An 18410-nucleotide genomic window follows, 5' to 3' on the forward strand; every position below is an offset into this window, starting at 1 on the left:
CTATCTGCCGGCAAGAAAACTCCTGTGCCCATCAAGGTGTGCGGGATGTTACGAGGCACATTGGCAGTAAGGGGCATCAGGCCAAAGAGCAGGCACTGCAGTCAACTAGCACAGTGAAACACTTTTACTTGCCAGTGACTGCAGAGATGAGTGTGCAAGAGGCTAAGGTACATTTAAATGCATTAGGTTGACTACAATGTTCATGAATATAATATTTCCTAATTAATACATCCAATTCTATGACATTCATCCATGACATGGACAGAATACTGCTCAGTAATGTATTTTTATTGTTACTGAAATTCATAGATTTTAATGCAGACATGGGTTAAAAATCAGTGTTAACACTCAAATTTGTATTCAACTAGCTATATATGTTTCTGTTGCAGACAAGGAGAGCCGAGGTGAAAGTCGCGGTAGCGATGGTGGAACATAATGTTCCATTTGCTGTGGCTGACCATTTCAGCCCCTTGTACAGGGAATGCTTCAAGGACTCTCCCACAGCCCAAAATTTCAAAAGTGCCAGCACAAAAACCACGTGCATCATCAATAATGCTGTGGCACCACATTTTAGAAACGAGCTGGTGGTGAAGATGAGGGAAAATCCGTTTACACTGGTTACGGATGGCTCTAATGACACAGGTACGTATACCTTTGACAGCTAAATTGCCTGTTTCCATGTTGACTCATGTTCATGTCACACACACTGAACATTCACATGCATGCAGAGTAAGTTATGAACCACATTATTGTTACAGGACTAGAGAAGATGAACCCATTAACTGTGAGGGTATTTGATAACACCAAAGTTGTGCACAGATTCCTCGATATGTGCACAACAAGTGGAAGAAGCTGTGGCACAGCTGATGTTATTTATAAAAAAATCAATGACGTCCTGACAGAGCAACAGATACCGTGGAGAAACTGTGTTGGCCTGTCAGTTGACAATGCCTCAGTCAATATTGGCGCCAGAAATTCCATTGCTGCTAAAATGCTTCAGGAAAACCCCAGCATTTACATTCATGGATGCCCCTGCCATATAATTCACAACACTGCTAAACACGCAGGGAAGAGGTTTTTAGAAGTAAGTTTCAACATGTTTGCTTTCCATTAAATATGTTCAGTGAAGGTGAAGTAAATAATTTGCTGTATAATGACAAATCATTTATCTTTGTGCTCATGTAATGTTCTGCAGATATCTGGATTTGACGCTGAGGACCTTGTGGTTGATGTTGGATACTGGTTTAAAGGCAGCACAAACCGTAAAGGTTACTTGAGAGGTTTGTAATTCAATTAGCTCCAATGTTATGCACCCAAACTGAGGAACAATTGGGGTAACTTTTCCTTGCATATTTTACCAGAATTTTGTGAACTCCATGGGAGTGATTACATGGAAATGCTGCTGCACATTTCGGTGAGGTGGCTGAGCCTCGAAATGTGCATCACCCGAATCCTGCAGCAGTATGGCCCACTTACCAGCTATTTCAAATCTTTGAGTAAGTCACACATTATATTAGCTCTAGTTCTAGATAGTTGTAGGAGACAACCAATACTAACAGCCTGTCTTTTTGCAGACAAAAAACAACCAAGGTTCAGGAGGCTGGTGGAGGCATTTTCAAATCCCCTGACGGAAGTCTACCTCCTATTCCTTCAGGCTATTTTCCCTGTTTTCACCACACTCAACCTCCTTCTCCAGAGAGAGAAGTCCTCCATTTTCCAGCTGCATGAAGAGGTAAATGGGAGGGTTGGGCTTTTTTAATGTCTCCTTTCCTAAGTGCAACAACCCTGTGAAATAAAGGTTCTGCTACTTTGTCAAGAAAGACAATTTAATTATCCAAAGCTATCTAATTTCAAAACAGCTGACATATGTATTAATTATGTTCATTACATGTGTTCCTTGATACATTACTTGTACTGAGAGATAAAATAACTTAAGTCTCCTCATAGTCATTGAACTGAGTAGCAATTGCATTTTATAGTGACAATGCATTTTGCAGATGACGAAATTCATCAGGAAGCTGTGCTCGAGGTTCATGGCACCAGCGGCACTTCAAGGAGACGTCCTGGACATCCCCTACAAGGACCCACAACACCAACTGCCAGGTAATGCTTTGAAGTAACCTGTATGCTTATTGACCAAAAGTACACCTTGTCTATGGATTGACTGGTCTTTTTGATAATGGAAAGTTAATGCAGATTTGTAAAAAGTATGATATCCCAGTTACAATATAATTCACCTCTATTTATCTATTTAAATTCTATTCTGTAAAGATGAGATTACTAGCAAATCACATTTCATGACTGTTCAATGTTATTTATCAGTATGGCAAATAACTTGAAACTTGTATAAAACTGAGTTATCCTATAAGATCACAGATGCCTGTATTTTACAAGCTTTCTCACTGATTAGGAGAAAAACTCAATGTGGGTTTCACAACCAGAGGGACACTCAGTAGGTTCCTTGAGGCTGGAGATGTCCCTTCACACAAGGCACAAAACTTTCAGCAGGCAGCACTGGCCTTTTTGGTAGGAGCTGTGGAGTATGCAATGGCAAAGCTCCCTCTGAAAGATGCTCTCCTGAAGCATGCCAGATTTGTGAATGTTCAGCAGAGAGCTGAGTGTGGGGTTGAGGACGCCCTATACTTTGTAGACAGGCAAGGGTTTTCACAAACTGATTATATATTGTTAAGTTTAATGGTCATAAAACATCTTATCTTAAAACAAATCTGTCTCTCACTCACTGTATTCTAATCAGTCTTGTACACATATGCCCTTTAAGATTTAAGGAACTCCTTCCTTTTCATGAACCAAAGGAGCAGGACCAAGTATGTGAGGAGTTCATGGACTACACACTTATGAACATAACCATGCCAGAAGACCCAACAGCTTTTGATCTTGAGGAGTTTTGGGGAAGAATGGCCTAAACCAAGAACAAGGTAAGAAATATTTTGCACACACAACATGACTCGCTCATCATAATTACAATCAATGGAACATTAAGTAATAGAGACCTCTGGTTCCTTTTTTCGAAGGTAACTGGACTGAACCAATTTGGGAGGCTATCCAAAATAGCCTCCTTGGTTCTGGTGCTACCTCACTCAAATGCCGATGCTGAGAGGGTCTTTTCAATGGTTGGCCTAAATAAAACAGCAACCCGAAACAGTTTGGCACTGGATGGGACATTGTCCTCCATTATGACCGTGAAAATGGCCGGACTTGAGCCAGGCTGTTTTAAATGGGAACCAACACCAACAATTATCAAAGAGGCCAAAAAGGCAACAAACACATACAACAAAAAACACAAGACATGATTCTCTCTCTCTCTCTCTCTCTCTCTCTTTCTCCCTCTCTCTCTCTCTCATTGTCATTCTCCCTCTCTCTCTCTCTCTCTCTCTCTCTCTTTCTCCCTCTCTTTCTCCCTCTCTCTCTCTCTCATTGTCATTCCCCCCCCCTCTCTCTCTGTCTCTCTGTCTCTCTCTCTCTCTCTCTCTCTCTCTCTCTCTCTCTCTAACTGAATAAATATTTTGTAGTTGGTTGAATTCTCAGTGCCATGTGTCCAATCTTTTCTGCTAGTCAGAGCAATTATTATTGACTACTACAAAACACTAATGTCAATATGGGGGGTCTGTGTAAATGAAATGGGGGTGGGCGGGGGGCTGGTCTGTGGAAATGGAATGGATGTGGGCGGGGGGGGGGGGGCAGTGGTGCTCGGCAATATGTCACTCTTGACTGTCTTCAAAACTTGAGAGCCCTGGACAACGAGCCAGGTAATGCTGGTGGTGTAGGCTACAGCATGAAGTGGAATGACACGTTTGAAATCCACCAAGGTTTATGATGTTAAGCTTCATGTTTATTGAATTATTAGTTAAGCAGTGCATTCATTAGCCTACTAGTAACAGTAATACAACATAGCCCATGTAAACCGTTGACAAAATTATAAAACACTACCTTAAATAAACCTACATTATGCGTTAAGAGAAGCCAGATACGTTGATATTAAACCATTTATGAGCATGCATATACTACATGTCTATGTGAGCATGCATGTCTTGGATAGTTTGCTCCTGAGCCGTAAACCGTTTGTGTTTGCGCATGCGGACTCACATCAGGCAGCGGCGGACTCACATCAGGCAGGGTCCTCACATTTGGCAGCGACAACCATTACAGGACGTCGAGGGGACGTAATTTTGCTTACAGGGTTGTATTAGAGATGCCATTGACAGAGAAGAGGATGGTAATAGTTTCAAAATATATTTAAACAATATGTGTGTCACAGTTTAAGTCAGATTGTACACCCTGGTTGACACTCCTCTACCACGCCTAGGACGTCCTCATTTGAAACTAGAATTTTAGTTGACATGGTAACACTGTGACCTTCCCTCAACATCAGCATCAAATAAGGTCCCATTTAAAATATGGATGTGAATATTCTGAATTTGATGTCGATATATCGCATAATGGCTCCACTCTACTCGCGTTAGCTTCAGGCACTGAAAATATTAAGCCTTCCTGGTTTAATCTTTTTGTTGAATTTTTAAGTTTTTTATTGTCACATGTTACATTTTTAAAGAATTACAAAATAAATGATTGTATTTGCATTGTTGTTTGTATTTTAATTCAATGAGGTTGTGTATTTTTAATCAAATCAAATCAAACATTGAAAGCATTTCATACCAGGAGGTAATACAATGAGTTTCACAGAAAGAAATGCCCCCCTTACAAACAAAAATTGTCCAGAGAGATGAATAAAACATTTCATGTAAGTGCAAACTTATTACAAAGCAACGCACATACACATGTACAGCAGACCCACTTCAGCCCACTGAGAACAGATACTGTACATATTACACAGAATGATAGGTGAGATTAAAGAGGTATGTCTTAAGTGTACGCGGAAAGGTTTCCACCATTCAGCCAATCTTAGGTCTTCTGGCAGAGTATTCTAAAGGCTGGGAGCATAGAAACTAAAAGTTTTCTCTCCATGTCCCTATTCTTGGCCTTTTGAACTATTAGGAGTTCAGTGCCAGAAGACCTCAGGGATCTATTGGGTGTGTACCTTGAGAGCATGTCTGACAGATATTCAGGTGCATGACTATGGAGTGATTTATAGGCTAGTAAAATAATCTTGAAATCTATTCTGAAACTAACAGGTAACTAACCAGTGCAGTGATTTTAAGACTGGTGTGATGTGCGCCCTCTGTCTTGTTTTAGTGAGGTCTCATGCAGCTGCATTCTGTATTATTTATAATTGACTAATGGCTTTTTTTGGGACACCAGAAAAAAGGGAGTTACAGTAGTCTAGCCTGCTCGTGATAAAACCGTGCGTCAGTCTTTCAGTGTCAGCCTGAGAGAGAAACGGTTGCACCTTACTTATGTTTCTTGAGTGATTAAATTATGTTTTAACGTTCCCATGTCTTAGAAGTCCTTGGCACTTTTGACAATTACCGGACTATTTGTTGTGACAAATTCATCATAAGGGTGTTTGGCCTCAAGGGTTAGGTGGTTAAAATAGCTGCCAAACTGGCAAACTGGCTAACTAAACATCTTCTTTCACTCTTCTTCTCTCTCCTTTGCTCAGCAACTTTGGACCTAAATCCTATTGATTTTGGCCACAAATATGTTTTCTAAATGGGATCTGTTTGTGGAATAGTTACTGCTAATCTATTGTATTATATATTTAATGTAACGTGTTGTTAACTGACATTTGATATAATGTGTTGTTTATGGAAGTGTTTTTGACACTTGATACTGCATCTTTTTTTGCAATCCACGACTATCTTTTGTAATCCATCATACATGTATGAAACCATAAAAGATGATTATACAAACCATCAAATACAATGATGCCTGAATGTAAATGTTTATGTTGGATAGATTGATTAACGATGAGCTGCAAATGCAAACTTGTTATAGCATATTACATGCAAACGTATCGTCCTCTTCTTGTCATTCCACTGTCTTGTTGTGAAATTTTTGGGATCAATACATTGTGAGTTTAACCTCTACAGACCTATTGATCTAAAGGGGCCAGTTGTGAAGGAGAAGGACTTTAGCCATAGGAAAACGCATAAAGAGAGGGCTTTTTTACTTTGTACTTAGATTTGACTGCAAAGTCCCAACTGCAGAAGCACTCTGCAACTTCACACAGGGGAAGAACCACAGACGTTTTTTTGCGTTTTTTTGTAAATTTTATTTGATAATTTGTGAATTATACGTTTATACACATCTTTGTCTTTCATCCACCATCATAACCAGCCATGAGGGCATCGTTGATATTTCTATTTGTGATACTGATGGGTGGTGAGTAGTCTTTACTTACTAGTTTAGATTCTAACAGTCACTAACAGCCCTATATCCTTACTTAATTAGTTCTTACAAGTCACAGTTCTACAGAATTGGCTTTTTGGACAGGTCATTTCATCTGTGCTTTTCAAAACACAATGAGACCTTAAGACACAATGCGCATACAGACACAAAAACAGACCTAGTTCAGTTTTGCATCCAACAATTCCTGTCCATTCCGGCTAGTATAGGTACTGACGCTATTCCAGATACTGCATTATTAGAATATTCCAAATTAATTCCTCTATAAATTAAAATGATATTAACACTAACATTCCCTATGATGATAATCCTTTGTAATTATTTTCTTAAAGCCCAAAGTCAATGCCAGACCGAGGAAGATCCTGCAGATGATTTCAATTATGAATATGAATACAATCGAGGTGCTGAATACGAACAAGGTCCTGAACATAAACCAGGTCCAGACATCCTGGGACTGATCCAACAGACTGCACTGGGCAAGGAAATCAGGTGAGGTTTACGACAGAAAGTGATTGTGTCTGTGGCTAAGAACCCTATGGCAAGTTTCAGTCCTACTTTATACTTAATTATAAATGAGTAAGTAATATAATTGGTACATTTCATGCAAATTATTACACATTACAACACCCAGAGGGCTGCATCTTAACAAGTAGAGATGTGGGGAGATTTGGACACTTGTCTCTGCCAAGGCACATTAAATGATCATCCTGTGAAACAAGATTTAAACGAATTGTATACTTTGCCCAAGATGCCCAGATGACACAGTGTAGACATGAAAATTGTGTGATTTACCAAAGACTGTCAAAGACTACTGAAAAGTCTAGCAATAGAAGGACTGTTGACTGAGTGGAAACTCTTCGGTCACTGTCAATAGAGCAGTGTCTGTAGCATGATCAGTCTCAAAATCAGCCTGGTAAGTGTTCAGTGATTTATTCTGAGTGGAAATCAGAAACATGCTTAAAACAACCTGTTGAAGAATCTTTGATGAAAAAGAGTAATTCCACTGAAATTATTCACATCAGACAGGTTAAGTGAAACTTCCTTAAGTAATGGAGTAACCCAAGCCTGTTTGAATGCCAGGCAAGTTTATTGAACTGAGCAAAGCATTTACTGTATGCTTGATAGTGGGTCAAATTGAAGGCGAGACAGGTTGGAGGGGTGTGGTGGGAATAGGGTGCAGTGGGCAAGGACAATTATGGATAAGATACATTAATACCTCTCCGTAATGTTATGGGGGGAGAATGAGCAAATCAATGCTCCAATCTATAGGAGAGGTAAATTGCGAACCAAACATTGTAGGCCTTTTGCCACTTTACCTCAAGGGCCTTTTTTGAGTGCCCCAAACATTTGTGGGCATTTTGACCCCTAAAGGACCTTGTTCAGGGCCGTTTTTGGGGGAGAAATTAGTATCCACTCTGAGGTATTCCGGCCCTGATGATGATGATGATGATGATTAAGTCATATTGGTTAAACATGGCATGAGTGTATGATATTTAAAAAAAAAATTGGGGAGGGGAAAAACGTCTAAAAATACAAAATGAGAATAAACTGTACAATTACTAAAAAAAAAAAAACTAAATATGTAAGATATTAGACACTGTATATACATACAAAGATTTGGGGGGGAGCAACTTTTTGCTCTAGATGTTTTTCATCTTGAAAATTTCTTGTTTCACATTAAATACTTTTTTTCCATTTCCTATTTAGTGACAGGATCTCAGAGAGTGTGGATTCGATCAATCAATATGCCAAAGACGTGGGAAGCAAGGCCCAGTCTATGTTTGATGACCTGGGCCGAACAGCTGGACGTGAGGCCATCCATTTTCAGTCCGAGATGTATAAGCATGCCGAACGACAGGCGAACGACACTCTTCAAGAGATCCAGAACAACGCCATTGCTACTGTCCAGAACGTCCATGGCCGGCTAACGCAGAGTGCTGGGGACATGCGGAATATGACTGAGTCACTCATCGGGTCGGTCGGACAGTCCCTGCAGACTCAGCTTGCCGCATTTTGGGAGTCACTGACAAAAGGAAATTAAACGCACCCTCTGTTCCAGTGAGCTGCCCAATGACAGTGTGATGGAGGCCCATGAGTGTGCATGTAAATCTTACGTAGATTAGGTCAGCCATAACAGCTTAATACTATGTATGATGTGAATTAAATTCTTGCTGTCTCATTTTCATCACAACAAATTAATCTAACAGCAGTTTTTCATTGCTGTTTGTTTTCCTCAATAACTTAATGGAATGTTAAAAGTTGAAGTACACTGAGTGCAATAAACTTAACTCCAAAACAGTACTCCCATACTGTTCATTTATTATCTGTTCATTTAGGCCTACGCTGAAATACAGATGCATAAAACAGTAGATCAGCATTACTTGGAGGTATGCCTACGTCTAGAACAGATGCATATCTGTGTGAGAAAAAATTGTATCTACAATGATGCGACAGCCTGCAGCCAAAGGTAAACTGGCAGTTGAGGCCTTTAAATGCAACGTAGTCTTGCACTATTTTCTCTCTCTTGCTCAGCAACTTTGAGCCTGTCCTTTGTATTTCATTCTTTGATGGTATTTCAATTAGTGAGACTAATGAATGGCAAGTAACAGTTTTATACGTTAATTTACTTCAGTTTTCTGCCAACATTTAGCCTACTAGTTTACATGACTGCCAAAAATTCTTGCTTAATTAGTTCATCTACATAGGCCTACTCATAAATGAGCGGTAACTCCCAATCCCATTGTCTGGGGAGTGAAAAAGTCACATAAGTATATACCACTGTAGCCTCAAACTTGAGATTTGAGCCATAGAATAAATGCCAAGACATGCCCTTGGATTTCCCCTTTCTATGGAAACGGTCTTTCCATAGTCATACAGGTTAGGTTAACGAAAGCTTTATCAAATGAAATATTACTTAATTTAATTAGTTAGCTACAATACTCAACAAAAATGAAGATAAGATTCAGAAGAGCTCAGAAGAAGGGTAGAGTAGAATATCTGAGGACCTGCTTCTCATTCGTTCCTCTGACTGCAAGCAAATCATGAAAAGAATGGTCTTATTGTAACTACCTTTACATCCAGTTATTTCATTAAACAGTGCAATAAGAAAAAGGCATTAGATGAAAAGCCCAAACTTGGATTTCTCTTTCCTCCTGTCCCCATTTGGATCTATTATCTGTATTGATATTAACCCCAATCAAATGATCACAGAGATAGTCTGTCTGACAGTCTTGACTCGTCCAACCAGATAAGAGACTGTGGGACTTTAACCGGCCAGTCACCAGCAGGGCCAATGGGATAAAGCCTAGGTTTTCAGTTTGTTACTGCAAGGGTCCTCCTGCTAGGCCCTGTTCTCTTCTCTTGTTTATCACATGTGTAAACCCATTTCCTTAAATGCCCCTAACCACACACCCACATACACCACTACACATCCACACACAGACCACCACATGTGTTGAGTGCATTACAGTAGGAAAGCCCCAAACACAGTGCTATCTCTGTTTATGCCAGTGGACTTTCTTCGGTGCACTATGGAGCTTCATGGCTAAAGATATGTTACACAACGCTTCAAGAAATCATGCAGTTGCAACTACGACTCCGCTCACACAGGTAAGATTCATCGACAGAGCTCTGAGATTCTTTTCTAAGCGTTCCATTTTGAGCACGTCACACTTTCTTCTTTCTCCCAAGGATTGAAGAGTTGCGATGAAGGTGTCGGCAGCAGTCGTGCTGGTTCTGATCAGTGGTAATGTTTACTTCAGTTTTGTGTTGACATTGCAATAAAGGCACGTCTTGCTTTCATAGAATCATATTTGCTTCAGTTTTTGACCTAGATTACAATAACATGAAAGTAAGTAATGTATGTGCCCATTACCCTTGTAAATACTGTTTAAAAATGTGCGTACTGAAACTGTATATGTAAAATGTCTGGATACAACTGGAATGATGAACCAATTTGAAATTTTCATACAAAATAATGAACCTTCTCATTAATACAATATCTTAGATTATGCTTGCGAGGCAAAGTTGATAAATGGTTGGCAATAATAATTAACTTGTTATTGATGTATTAATATTGGCAGAGTAATAGTTAAGCTAAACAGTAACACTTCTGTACATCATATTTGACTTTTGGCACAAAAAACTGTGCCACCATGACAACAAGATAGACAACTAGATTAGATAACCACATTCCGTACATTGTGACTGCAGCGAAAAAAGAAAATGTATCTCCAATATTCTGCCCTCGTGTCCTATCTTTGATCTCTATCTTTCCTCTGCTTTGAGACAAATAAAACTTGCCTCCACCCTAGTCATTCCAGTCAGCCGTTTGTAATGCTGTTTACTGCACAGCGGCCTGCCATGGCTATGAGGAGCATGTGGCCCTGGAGAACAGCCTCATAGAAGCCTGGGGATTGGACGAGACTGACCCTTGGGATTCCCTGAGAGAGTTAGGGGCTGAGGTGCACCGAGCATTTACACACGCAATGGGCGGTGAGGTCAGGTGGGTCCTATTCACCTCACACCAAACCTATGTGTATGAGTGGATGTGCATTGTGGAGATAACTCCACAAAAAGTATTCAGGAAGTGCCATTCCATCTTCGCTCAATGTTTGCAAATACCAGAGCAATGTTACATATGATTGAACTTCTACAATGTTTATACAGAATTGACTGCATAATCCACATTAATGTTGTTTAGCAATGAGACACAGCTTAACTGGGTAACTCTTGCTGTATCACACATGAAATAGTTCATTACTTAATTTAAGTTCAATTCATAATAACATATTATTTTAGCTATGTAGTAACACATGAAGCTTTGATCACTTAAATTTGAAATTGAACAAAGACACTGCTTACAATCAAAATGTAGGTTGAAACACAAGCTTCTCAGTAAGACTGAGCAACAACCTCCACCAAAATGAGGTCTGTTCAATGCACCTTATATTTTCTTCCTCCTATATTCTTATCTCCGTTAAGGAACGAGATCTCTGGGGGAGTTGACACGGCTGTCCGCTTTGGGATGTCCATGTTGAACGACGCGAGAGATACGGGTGAGAGCGTGTGGGAGCAGATTTCGGAGGAGGCGGAAAAGCTGGCCAGTCAGCTAGAAGAGGACATGAGCCGCCGGTTGGAGGCCATTGAGAGTCACGCCGAGGCCTACAGTCAGGAGGCACGCAAGAAGATCGACCAGAATCTACTGGAGATCCAGAAGAACACCATCCCTGTGGTCCAGACCTTCCAGGGTCAGCTGGCCCAGACGGCGCTGAATATCCGCACGAGCGCTGAGTTCTTTATAGGAGGGTTTGCGTCACTCTGGGAACCTGCTCTACAGCAAGATTAAGCTTGTTGTTTGAATCCCAGACACTTTACTATTAGAAGAGATTTTCTTTGCAGTATTCAGAATCATGTGTCAATAAAGGGCTTCAGACACAGTTGCATGTTCCTCGGAGTTAAGCAAAAAAAAAAAAAAAAAAAAAATTGACCTTCTAGTCTTCATAAAAGGGCATAGCTCTGAAAACTTCAAGGTAGTTTTATAGCATATTTGGTTTCTACGGGAAGTATGGTAAGCACTGTTTATTTTATGGTGCTTGGAATATGGCCAAGGAATAGTAGTAGGAAGAGGCATTGCTGTCCAACAGAAATCAATCTGGGATAATCTGGTAATTTCCCAGCTGTTAACCTCAGTTTAAACATTGATTTAGCAAAATGTCTGCATCCCTGCGGTCAATACAAGGGTTTGTTTTATATTAATAAAATACGGTAATGCGGTTCATAGACAATACGGTAAATTAGCATCCTGTTACCCACCCACTCATATTCACACACACACGAAACGACTCCAAAACTTGATAAGAAACTGCATTTATCTTTGTTCCCCAACAGATATGTACAGGTAACATATATATTTATACATATTTATGTATAAGGTCATATATATTTGCCATGATGGAATAAAAGCTTGTAAAAATCAAACTACCAGTAGAACGCTGCAGAGCACAGAGGCCCAATACAGGTCGTACAATACAAAATAATAGGAAGGAGAAAAAAAACAGACTGAAGAAACTTACGTTACTGGACAGCATCTGGTATGTATGTATGCATGTGTGAGTGTGTTTAACTATATCTCTCTCAGATTTTGAGGTGTATGTAGTTGAGCTCATTGCTGTAAAATCTCCAGCCTTCAATCTGTCTGATCCCATCCCTGGTTGTGCCCCACCTGACCCTCTGATCACAGTAGTACCTATCGATCCCTTACAGGGACAGCTTCAGACATAATGACAGGTCCTTGACACATTGAGAGTGCAGGCAATATTACTCTCATGTCGCTGAATCCCCAGTAGTACTGCAACCAATGAGAAGAATAAGAGGATGACAAGTCTCCTTCACATCTTTAGGGTTCCTTGAGGAGGGAGGGCAAAATAAAAAGAGATGATACAATGACGGAGCTCTGCCCATGGGTTTGGAGACGAACAGCTTTAGGGTTTGGGTGGGGGGTGGGAGGGGCAGCACTATCAGAGAGAGACTTTGCTACCAGTTTGTACGGTCAGTATGTGGTTGTGGTTGCATCGGTCCTGTCTAGTTGTCTGTCTGTCAGTCAGTCAGTCAGGTGGGCAACTGAGTGCCCGAGAGTCCTTGAGGTTTGGAGGTGGCTGTACCAGGGTGGCCTCCTCTAGCCGATGGTGATGCCAAAGCCGCACTGGAACTTGTGCTTGCGGTGGTTGAGGAAGGCACCCAGGGCCAGAGACAGAGGCAGCGGCAGCAGCTTCTTCTCCAGGTGCGCCCCCACAACCCAGTTACTATCTACTGAGCCTGTGCAGACAAGGAGGAGCAGGGAATAGAGAATTGAAGGATGATTTTTTTTTTTTAAATAAAATACAAAATAATAATAAATATATATATATATATAAATCTTTCTTCTAGAATAAAAGCTTTTACGTTAAAATCTTAGCTATGCACTATGGATTTAACAGTTATGTTAAGAAAAAAATTCAATAAAATTATATTCCGTTCAACTGACAAATTCAACAAATGTGCAGAATAGAGTTCAATAGTTCAAAGTACTTTATTGTCATTGTCACAAAGACAACAAGACAGTAGAGACAACGAGACAGTAGGCAATATTGCAGTAGGGAAGCTTCAAGCTTACCCTTGAAGAGCAGGTTTGCTTTCGGCACGTCCAGCTGGTAGCCGAAGGTCACACTTGTGTCCTGCATTCGGGTGCTGGCCTCAAACTCCACGCCTAGCTGAAGCTACAACAGAAAAAAAGCAGAAGATTGGTTGACTTCCTGTTAGCGCACACTACAGAGACAGACAGTTATCATCTGTGGTGATCAGTTAATGAATCTGTGCTTTTTAGACAGCAAATGTGCAACGCTTGGATAACACAAAAACACCCCAAAGAGGTCATGAGGTGAAGACCAACGAGATGGTTAGCTTCCACTGTGTTTGCCCCAGCCTCTAAAATCAATCTCACACACACACACACACACACACACACACACACACACACACACACACACACACACACAGACCACTGACCGACAGAGCTTTTACCTGGTCATTAGCCTTGTGATAATAGGATGCATGCGCTCCAGCGCCCCCAAGTGTCAACGTGGCAATAAAGTTGTTGCCTAGGAGAGGGAGCAAAAAGCACAAGGTCAACCAATCAAGGTCAGACCAATGACCTTCGACAGGGTTCGGTGAGAGAATAAATTCAGTGGCAAGGAGTTCTAACTTCAGAGACAAACCCAGAAAACAAACACACACACTCATACCTTGTAAACATTTCCACACTCATTGGAATGTCCACAGAGACAAAAACCTCACCTGTGTAGCGACCAGCAAGAGACACGACTGTGCCTTCCTCTCCAGGCCGCCGGTGATACACCATCTCTCCCCCCAGAGCCAGAGATGGAGTGATGGACTGCAGATAGTGGGTTACAATAATACCTGAGAGAGGGGGGGGAGAGAGAGAGAGCACAGTGAACAGAGGACAGTTGGTGAAGAAAGAAGACAAAAGCGAAGAGGGTTAGAAGAAGGAAATAGAAATAGAAGGGGTAATATGAGCAACAGGGCAAACAGAGTCAGGCTCTCATTAACACCAAAGTTAAGGGAGTCTGAAATCTAAGAGGCAAAAAATGGCCTTGTAACAAAATGGCCGATAGAACTACTAACATCACCAACAGCAATTCAGTCTTTCAAAATGAATGGAAACAAGAAAACTGCATTTAACAGTAAAGTAAAGCCTTACCAGATCCCACCAGCACATCTGGGTTACCAAATGTCATGGCAGCTGTGAAGTCTTTGCCTCGGAACTCTGCATCTCCCTGCCAGTTGACAAACTTCTGCTGCTGTGTCTGATGGGGCAACATCAAATAAGAAATGACTTGGCAGAAAAACCAGAAACTGGATTTAGTTAGAAATCTAAAGCCTTGAAGGGGTGTTGTGGTAATGCTCCCACACACACACACACACACACACACACACACACACACACACACAAACATACCTGGAAGGCCAGTTTGGAACGTATTCTCTCTGTGACCTGATGGATGACCTGTGCATTAAGACTACCACTGTTGTCCATATCACCCACCATCACCGGGAATGACTAAGGACAGGCAGAAGAAAATACATTGACTTGACCCGTCACGCATACATAAATTGAGTATGATGAACTCCAATACATTTCCATTGTTCAGAGACATGAAATTCCAAACACGAGAAGTTCTGAGAGCACAATACAGTCGATAATTCAAGGCTGCACTGCAAGAGCATGCCAATCACCACCATAACAAGCCAATACATTATCCCCTGACACAAACCCCATAACTTGTGGGATCGCAGATATCAACTAAAAGGGTCTGGCCCTGGTCTTGTGTGCAATGTTACAATGTTTCTGTACCTCCAATGGTACAAGAAATATCACAGAAATACCTGGCACACCTGTACTATGCTGCAAATCACTATGGCTCACTACTGGCTGCTAATTTAATAAAAAATAAAAGTATACAGAGTAAATTAGTAGGATGGGCTTTAAACTCAGCTGCACTTTGAGACGACCACATAAGGCTAAAAAGAAGCATGTTACCTCAGCAGGACCCATCTGCTTGGAGCCCACATAGGTGGCGCCGAACCTGTAACTGGAATCACCCAGGGTACTCAGCATGACAGTGTGGTTCACCTGATGACAACAGACAGAATGACAGAGGAAGACGGGGAGGCAGACTTGATCAACATCCAATAAAATCACTCTGCATCTACTCTATTGCATTTTCCCATGCATTTCATTGTGTCCCATTCAGATTCCTATTCAAAAACAGTTTAGTTTTGCACTTTGACTGAGGGCATAAAACGTACATATAAGTTTATATAAGAGGCTGCTGTTAGCGAACATTTCGCCTCGACCCATGAAAAAACTATTTCTCATAATTATGGAAGTAAATGGTGCTAATTATAGTTGAGACAAAAGGACAGTGAAAGAGAGACAAGAAAGGTTTGCATTCAGATGCAGTAAAGACCTTGACTGACCTGAAAGTAATTGCTAAGTCCCTTGTTAACCGTGAGTCTCACTCCTTCCATCTGCATGGGGAAGACCTCTATACACACACATACATACATACAACATTATGGCACTGGCATTGATTTTTTTCTCTTTTTTTTTTTTTTAAAGTTCCAGCACTTGGCGAATCATAAAGCCTTTCACAAAGTGTACTCCAATAGGGTGTATCAACAAGCTGACGATATTTTCAATTTGCAGGCTGTAACGAAAGGATAGAAATGACAGGACATTTGAATTGAAACCCTTGGAAACAGGCATGAAGACAACCTGGTGAAAGTAGGTGACAAGTGAAAGCAAGTTTAACTGGGTGAGAAAACATGGCACACTGGACGCCATACTATCTTAAATGGAACCTCATGGTTATTCATCCTCAGTATGCGCTAACCTTTGCACTTGCGGTGGCACTCCTCAAAGGCTCCCGGATTGGGCAGCGGGGGTTCAGTCTCCTCAGACTCGGCTGTGGGGGTTCCAGTGGGTGAGACCGGTGACACAGGGGGCATGGTGAAGCCCGGGGGCATAGGCACAAGGCCTGGCCCGCCAGGAGTGCCGCCCGGAGGGGGCACTGGAGGGCTTGGGGAACTGGCAGCCAAAACACTGCCCATGCTGGGGAGAAAAGAAACAAGAGAGAAATGAATGAATGGAGGAATGAATGAAAACGGAAGAAGAGGTTTACTTGATAGGGTGATAATGAACAAGTCATGAATTCAACCAATAAAAAACAGGATTCCGGGTGAGACCCTTTAAATCTTGGGAAGAAACATAGCGATAGCGGGCCTGCGCTCATGAGATCGGCTCAGACATTTTTTTAGTTAATATAATGATTAGCTATGACGCTTGACACTGTATCTCAGTGTGGTTGCGTAGGGTTGCAGTGAATAAGCCACCATTCACTGCCATACAGGTTTTAGTCTAATTCATGATGCACTTAATGCCAGCTACATATCCAACATGACTAGAAAAGATGGAAACCATTTCAAGACACAAACAGGGTATGGCAAACCAATGTTACCAGCAAGCTTTCTGGCAAGACATCACCTATTCAAGGATAGGAAGCTAGCTATGGCCAATGAATTAGCTAGCTAGTTAGCCAGCTAGCTAGCTTAGTTAGCTTACAAATAACATCAATCTCAGGAGTAAAGGTATGGAGCAGGCACCTCCATATTTGATGCCATCAGAACTTTGAATTAAGACTGTGTCTGCTTTTTTTCAACCTTAAATAGCCATGTTCCTATTAACCTCGTGATATAAGATTGATACTCACGTTGTGACTCAGGACAGAAGGACGATACAACACCCGGCTGCACCAACGAAGAAGTCGTTCCACCAGTATGAGTTTCAACATAGGAACCGCCTTCTTGGGGTATGTGACCTCTGGATTGGATAGTGAAAACGACAGGTGAACAATGTATTGCCTTTTCGCCTGTCAATCTCTGGCGGCGCATGATTTTAGAGATGAAGGCGTGTCATCACCAGCGCCTTCACATGCTAGAGGTGAAACATTTTTGACATGGGAGCTTCTAGGAGGCGGGTCAAAATCATCTTGCATCTGTTCATTGGTTGACAAAAATCTTTACCAAGACAGCTTGGTTGAGGCGCGGAAGGTTTTTCTGGTTTATCACAAAGAGGGGGGATTTCGTGAAGGTCACAGGACTACACGAGTCAGTGGCAACAACGGACAAGCTGAACTACAAACATTATCAGCTTAACACATTTATAGAATAGTTAACACTGTCGCCGCATGCTGGTGTTTAATTGTCAAAGACTCCACACAAATCCAAAACCAAACAGATATATCCCTGGTTATGAAAGCTTTGCTGCTCCTACAAGTTTTAAAAACAGGTAGCTAGGTAGCTTTTTATTATTAATGATACAAAAAGAGACAAAACAGGGACACACAAGTTGCAGTCAATTGTTTTTATTTATTTAGCCAGATAATTCTCTGCATTTTTGTTAAGAACACAGTTAATTTCAATGAGAGAGGTAGAAGAGGAACATGAATCAACAGAGTTGCATAAAGGTGATGGTGACATAACCTTAAAGGGGGGGGGGGGTAAACTGCTTGATATACCAATTATTATGCAAAATTTGGGAGTGATAGCAGGGCCACAGAATTAAAAGTAGTAAGAGGTTTGGATACATTTGGTCTGACTGGTTTATCCCTGGTGCTTGGAACAGGGACAGAAATGACAAGCCAGATTATTTCGACCGCAAAATTTAAAAGATAATACTGAGATGGTAAACTAGCCTTGTGAAAAAGGTTCTACCTCTCTCATTCACATTCTGGCTAAACAGATTTCAGATTTTAGAACAGAAAAGAAATAAAACTTCCACCGAAATGTAACCATTTCCACTCAAAACTACACAGAAAACAAAAGAAGTTGGAAAAACTGAACTTTACCCCCACCATGTTTTTCTTAAACTGTTATACACAGATAACAGTTTGCATGTCATTCAAAGCTCCAATTTAATGACATTTGCGTTTAGATTTCAAACTGAAAATGAATTCTAACAAATTCAT

At 41.1% G+C, this 18410-nt stretch overlaps 1 protein-coding gene across 1 annotated transcript; it reads right to left on the reverse strand.

Annotated features, from left to right (window-relative positions):
- Positions 1-12176: 12176 nt before the first annotated feature.
- tomm40l (translocase of outer mitochondrial membrane 40 homolog, like) lies at positions 12177-17196 on the reverse strand. The gene is made up of 10 exons (XM_080837725.1): positions 17154-17196; positions 16278-16495; positions 15862-15929; positions 15422-15514; positions 14840-14941; positions 14582-14687; positions 14158-14280; positions 13885-13961; positions 13478-13580; positions 12177-13140 (listed from the first exon to the last, which is right to left on the reverse strand). The coding sequence occupies exons 2-10, from the start codon at positions 16492-16494 to the stop codon at positions 13001-13003; spliced, it is 1029 nt and encodes a 342-aa protein (XP_080693851.1). The 5' UTR covers position 16495; positions 17154-17196; the 3' UTR covers positions 12177-13000.
- Between the last annotated feature and the right edge of the window lie 1214 nt (positions 17197-18410).

This window comes from Sprattus sprattus (assembly GCF_963457725.1).
Source record: "Sprattus sprattus genome assembly, chromosome: 4".
Lineage (NCBI taxonomy): Eukaryota > Metazoa > Chordata > Actinopteri > Clupeiformes > Clupeidae > Sprattus > Sprattus sprattus.

Excerpts from the sequence above, each read along its gene's own strand:
- tomm40l (XM_080837725.1), bottom strand. The coding sequence starts at position 16,494 with ATGGGCAGTGTTTTGGCTGCCAGTTCCCCAAGCCCTCCAGTGCCCCCT. Across the intron at positions 14,942-15,421 it reads AGCAGATGGGTCCTGCTGAG|TCATTCCCGGTGATGGTGGG; the intron begins GTAACATGCTTC and ends GCCTGTCCTTAG. Across the intron at positions 13,141-13,477 it reads AGCAAACCTGCTCTTCAAGG|GCTCAGTAGATAGTAACTGG; the intron begins GTAAGCTTGAAG and ends TTGTCTGCACAG.